The sequence below is a fragment of the Lolium perenne genome, chromosome 7 (assembly GCF_019359855.2).
Source record: "Lolium perenne isolate Kyuss_39 chromosome 7, Kyuss_2.0, whole genome shotgun sequence".
NCBI lineage: Eukaryota > Viridiplantae > Streptophyta > Magnoliopsida > Poales > Poaceae > Lolium > Lolium perenne.
The window spans coordinates 194,563,783-194,570,145 of record NC_067250.2 but is presented as its reverse complement, the minus strand read 5'-3'; the positions used below and the strand labels follow the sequence as shown (position 1 = coordinate 194,570,145).

The 6,363-nt window shown below is 45.5% G+C and overlaps 1 protein-coding gene across 1 annotated transcript; it reads left to right on the top strand.

Moving 5' to 3' along the window:
* Positions 1 to 4,061: 4,061 nt before the first annotated feature.
* Positions 4,062 to 5,281, top strand: LOC127312465 (uncharacterized). The gene has a single exon (XM_051342982.2). It carries the CDS (start codon positions 4,062 to 4,064, stop codon positions 5,250 to 5,252), a length of 1,191 nt encoding a protein of 396 aa, XP_051198942.2. The 3' UTR covers positions 5,253 to 5,281.
* Positions 5,282 to 6,363: the final 1,082 nt, after the last annotated feature.

Genomic DNA, 6,363 nt, shown 5'->3' with positions numbered 1-6,363 from the left:
TCGCGATGGCGGCGGCTCTGGAAGGTTTCTCGTACCGTGGCTTTTTCGTCTCGAAGATTTAGGTCAGGGACCTTTAAATAGGTGAAGAGGCGGAGTCGGAAGGCTGACGAGGCGGTGACACAATAGGGGGGCGCGGCCCAGGCCCTGGCCGCGCCACCCTGTCATCTGGTGGCCCTGTGGCCCTCCTCTGCTGGCTCTCGGATGTTCTGGAAGCTTCGTGGAAAAATAGGATGCTGGGCATTGATTTCGTCCGATTCCGAGAATATTTCCTTACTAGGATTTCTGAAACCAAAAACAGCAGAAAACAGCAACTGGCCCTTCGGCATCTCGTCAATAGGTTAGTTCCGGAAAATGCATAATAATGACATAAAGTGTGTATAAAACACGTGTGTATCATCATAAAAGTGGCATGGAACATAAGAAATTATAGATACGTTTGAGACGTATCAGCCCTCTCGGTGGAATCTCGTCTGATTAGTTTGCAAGCATATGAATGGTTCATAAGAGATGGCATAACACGGTACGAGTAAAGAGTACTTGTCAGAGACGAGGTTGAACAAGGTATAGAGATACCGATGATCAAACCTCGGACAAGTAAAATATCGCGTGACAAAGGGAATCGGTATCGTATGTAAATGGTTCAATCGATCACTGAGTCATCATTGAATATGTGGGAGCCATTATGGATCTCCAGATCCCGCTATTGGTTATTGGTCGGAGAGAGATCTAAACCATGTCTGCATAGTTCACGAACCGTAGGGTGACACAGTTAAGGTTTGATGTCGTTTAAGTAGATATGGAATATGGAATGGAGTTCGAAGTTTTGTTCGGAGTCTCGGATGGGATCCAGGACATCGCGAGGAGTTCCGGAATGGTCCGGAGAATAAGATTCATATATAGGAAGTCATTTTCTAAGTTTGAAAATGATCCGGTGCATTTATGGAAGGTTCTAGAAAAGTCCGGAAGAAATCACCATGGAAGGTCACCCCCCCCCCCCCCCCCCAAGGAAGGGGTGGGGAGTCCCACCTTGAGTAGGAGTCCCACCTTGGGTAGGTTTCGTCCTTATGGCAAGTTTTGAGTTGGGGTCTTATTCGAAGACTTTGAGTCAAACTCTTGGGGGGTTCCACCTATATAATGAGGAGCAAGGGGAGGGGGCCGGCCACTTCAAGCCAACAACTTGGCCGGCGCCCAGAGCCCCCTCTCCCCAAACCCTAGCCGCCTCTCCTCCTCCACCTCTCCCGCATACGCTTTGGCGAAGCCCTGTCGGAGATCTCCACCACCACCGCCACCACGCCGTCGTGCTGCCGGGATTCCGAGGAGGATCTACTACTTCCACTGCCCGCTGGAACGGGGAGAAGGACGTCTTCATCAACATCGAACGTGTGACCGAGTACGGAGGTGTTGCCCGACGGTGGCACCGTCAAGATCTTCTACGCGCTTTTGAAAGCGGCAAGTGATCATCTTCTGCAACAACGAGATCTAATCTCGTAGGCTTTGGAAATCTTCAAGGGTTAGTCTCGTGATCCCCTCGTTGCTACCATCTTCTAGATTGCATCTTGGCTTGGTTTTCGTTCTTGCGGTAGGAAATTTTTTGTTTTCTATGCTACGGATCCCATCATTAATTTGCTTCATAGAAATTATTTGTTCGAGTGGATTTCCTGGTGATATAGTCCCAAGGGTGGCGTTCTCAAACAAAATCGGTTCTCGCTCGCAGGTGTAGGGGCCGATGGAGACTGCAGCTATTGGCAGCAACTCAGCTCTCTCCCATGGGCTCAATAAGGTGTAGGCATGTGTTGCTCTAGGTGAAATCCTTCTCTTTGATGCTAACGGAGAGGGCGCTTTACTACATCATTGATTTCCGTGGAGGCATTTTTCAAGAGTAGTTTCTCTCTATTGTACCAAGGTTCACATAGGGGTCGACCATGGAGGCTTTTGGCATAGTGGGGTCTTGCCCCATGATATATTGCATTTGCATATTGTTGTTTTATTAGTAGTTTGTTCTATTACATTAGTGAAATATTTTGATTTTCAGGTTGCGGACATGTATATTTACTTCGATGAAATTATTTTGCGTTGGTGTATGAGTATACACTCTTGATGAATTTGACAAGGGGGTACAAGGACTGACTAGAAACCGTGTCCCAAGTCTTGAATTCATGTTAGTAGAAGATTCATGGGGCCTTCAAAACTAATTATGTGGTTAGACATTTTGACATAATATTTCCATTCCTTCACATGGATTATATGTTATTGGGATTAATCATAAGTGGTATAACTCAACATGAATATGCATGTCCACTTATTTACAAACTAGCAAATTGAGTGAACGTTTGCTCCCATTGGTTATCACACACACTCCATCTCTTTTATTTGCATAAGTTAATTCATGTGCTTATTGCTTCTCATATTATTGTATTTTAGGTAGAAGAACCTTTTTTAATCTTACATCATACTGTAGTTAAGTGTATAATAAACAACTATACTAGTTTCCACCCTCTCCAACCCTTCAAATTATCAGGAGTTCACTTATTTAGAGAGGTCGTATAGGGAGTTAAATTTTAGAGGAATGGCTAGAGATACTCTAACAAGCAACACCGGCGACAATACTATTTTTCATGCAACTAGCAAAAAGAAACTACATATACCTTTTTGTGTAACCACGTTCGATTATGTGCAATTAGACCGACTTTCTCAAACAACTCAGAAATAACAAAGTACAATTCTTATTAACTTTCTTGGTAGTGGATTTTGTATTTCCGTAACTTTCTTTCAATTATGTCCTAATTGGGAGGCGGGTGAGAACGTACATGTACTCCTTATTAACTTTCTTTCATTTATCTGATAATTGGGTGGTAGAAGGTGAGAAAGTATATGTAATCCTACCTTTCGAGTACTTTTAGTGCACCATCTTATTTTCGCATATCAAAATGTCGCTAAATGTGAAAATAAATTCAAGACGCTGATATTACATGCATTTATTATGTTACGTTTTCAAAACCAAAATTGGCATCTAGCTCGAGAAACAGAAAGATAAAATAGATGTTAATATCACATGTGTTTATTATGCCACAATTTTGAAACCAAAATCAACATCTAGCTCAAGAAACAAAAGGACAAATTAGATGCTAATATTGTTAAGAGCACTGGTATTCACAACTATCTAGAATAGTGTCTAGATATATTAAAATTTAAACAAATCTAAGGCATGTTTCATGGGCCGGGAGTAGTTGTTTCTGGATTTGAGTTACAATTTAGATTTGACATTTTGTGAGGTGTTTGATATATTTTGTGTATATATCACTTATTATATAATTTTAAAAATTCTTACATTTTTTAAGGGAGATCAGTATTTTGACATATTCGAAATAGATACTTAGAACAAAAATAATCTATAGATACTGATGCTTTCTACATGTATGCAAATTTTCAAAATTATACATATATTTCCTTTTGGCTTAGATATAAATCACAAAATTGTGTGTCTAAAAGGGGAAAAAAATTCTAATTGCTCACCACATTATTTTGTGTAGATCACAAATGAACAGATATTTCGAATGAAAAGTACTTTGGCAACTAATTCAATCTTTGCACAGTTTATTAGTAAAAAATATTGTTGATGTTAGTTTCGTCACACGGGTCACGTCGAAATACACAACACTATGCGCAAATCTGGTGTTACTGCTTACATTGCGTGTAAAAAAACAAGAACTTGTTTGTTATTTCTTCAGTTCTATGAAATCGATCGTGTCAAAACAGAGTCTGAGTAGCACACGATGGATTCCTACAACTACGTTAGGGTCTGGTGTTTTTTTTTTTTTTTTTGCGGGGCGTTAGGGTCTGGTGTTACACGGACTCTATTTTGGCACGATTGATTCCTACTCGGACTCTACATAATACTGAACGCACGATCGAGAAGGAAAACAAAAGACGCAACCTGTGCGGGTATATTGGAAACAAAACCTGATTATCAACTTAAATTGTGCAAGCAGCGTACCAGAATTTAGAAGGAGGTTTAACCTATGTACCCGTGTTGGACTTGGAACGCCGCCGCTGCCGCTGACATGCTGTCAAGATTCTGCAAGGTCGTCTGCGGCGTCTCGCCGTCCTCGACAACAGCGATGGCCACCAATGACATACATGACGAGCACGGCAAGCTGAGATCGAATGGGCTAATCTCGCCGCTGCTATCCCCCGAGCTGCTCAGATTGCATCCGTCCGTCGTCGACTTCTCGCTGAACACCGATAACGACGACGCCGCGGCAGTGCTGCCGTGCCTGGTGTTCGGGTCGGAAGACGGCTACCAGGCCTTCTCCCTGGACGAAGGCTGCATGCGTGACGACGTCGTGATGCGGCTGGCGCGCGGCCGCCGGTACGTGCCTTCACCGTACGGAGGGAAGGTGTTCGCGACGGATATGTGCGGCCGGTACCCTTGCCGTCTCATTGACCCGTTCACCGGCGAGGTGACGCCGCTCCCGGACCTGCCCATCCCGTTATCCGAGGAGACGCCGATGCCGGTCGCGCGCGACGAGCCCGAGCCCCCTCGGTTCCGCCTCTCCACGGAGGACGGGTTCGCGTGGGACTGGTCCCCGCGCGGCGTCATGGTGGCGCGCGGCGACACGGCGTTCTTCTGCGAGGCAGGTGGCGGCGAGTGGGCGCCGGTGCACCGGTCGAGGCACGGCTCGCCCATGACCATCAACTACCGCGCCGGCTTCTTCTTCGTGTTCGATCTAGGCACGCTGCGCACCGCGGTCATCGACTCGGAGACCCTGGACCGGTCCACGGAGATCGACCCGCCGCCGCGCCTCGGCGACATCACGTGGGCGCTGTTGGTGGCCTCCACCGACGACGTGCTGCTGCTGGTGCGGCGCCGCCCGAGAAACAGGTACTGCGACTCCGACGGGTCCTTTTTCCAGGCGTACCGCGCTCCGCACAGGGAGCAGCTGCCGGACATGCCTATCAAGTGGGAGCCAGTGACGGACATCGGCGACCGCGCGGTGTTCATGGACCACGCGCACGGCTTCACCGTCCGCGCCGGCGAAGGCGCGATGAGGAACTGCGTGTACAGGGTCAGGGCTGTCGAGCTACAGGAGGAGGAGCGGTCTCGGCGCGACGACGCGGCGCTGGAGGTCGTCGTGTCTCCGTTGAGCGACCTGAGGAAGATAAAGGTGGTGGAGGGAAGCGAGGTGCTAAGACGCTGCAAGGTTCAGCCGACATGGGGAGGAGGGTACTGGATCATGTGTAAGCATGGATAGTCGCCATCGTCGTAGCAATCTCGCATTGAAGTAGTTTTTTTTTGCGAATCAAGAAGTGGTTTAACTAGTTTAAGTACTACTCTAGTACTACTTGTTAAGCGATTATTTTCGATGTTCAGTGGAGCAATCATGCGTTCAAATGATATTGTTGCTATCAATAACCATGCATGACAGCATGAATCATCGTCCCCTCTAGCTACATGATGCTGCCAGCCTAAGCGCGGATGCAGATGATTTGCTGGCGTTTTCTGTTCTTTCTCGTACTGGCATTTTTTTACACAATTCCCGTAGTTCTTTCTCGTCATGTGATTAACTAGTAGGCTCGACGCGTCGACACGACGTGGCCGTGTGAGATGATTATATTTTCAAAAAAAAAGGTACGTATGTGTTTATAATAAAGTGATTGCATCAGTTCTACTTATTTGACATTAGTGGAGACTTGAATACTGGATATTATGTATGGGCGTGACTATTTCTCAATCTCAGGTACAACTCATGTTGCAACACATAACTAGCACGAATCACGATGACTTGACTGAGCACTAACTTAATTCTCAGCTAACAGAAAACTAGCAAATCCCAGATATTATTGTAGTCTTGGTATTACATTGCACACAATGTTACTACCTCCGTCCAGTGTGTTGGCCTATGCATCTGTAGGTAGTCAATTTGATCAACATAATACAAATTATATATTACAAAACATATATCATTACAAAGCTCCAATGTCATACTTTAGAATAAATTTTATGTTCTATAATTTGTGTTACGTTGGTCAAATTAACAATCTAGGAATACACAGATCTAACTATACATGTAAATGGAGACGTCTGTGGTAGTTCACCAAATGCCGCTTGTGGCCTCTTAACTTGAACGGGATAATACAGCTAATCCATTTACTCCCGCCAGGATATGCGGCCAGACGGTTGCCCGCTATGTAGCTGACCAATAACCAAAGAACGCAAAGCACGCAGCTGACCAAAGCTCCCTAGGATAGGATACAATCATGCCTTGTATGATAGGGTTCAAGGCTATCGATATAGCAGAGCAACACCATCGTCATTCCTTTACTCTCCTATTGTTCTGGTTTCTGATGCTATTTGCTTTATGC

Excerpts from the sequence above, each read along its gene's own strand:
- LOC127312465 (XM_051342982.2), top strand. The coding sequence starts at position 4,062 with ATGCTGTCAAGATTCTGCAAGGTCGTCTGCGGCGTCTCGCCGTCCTCG.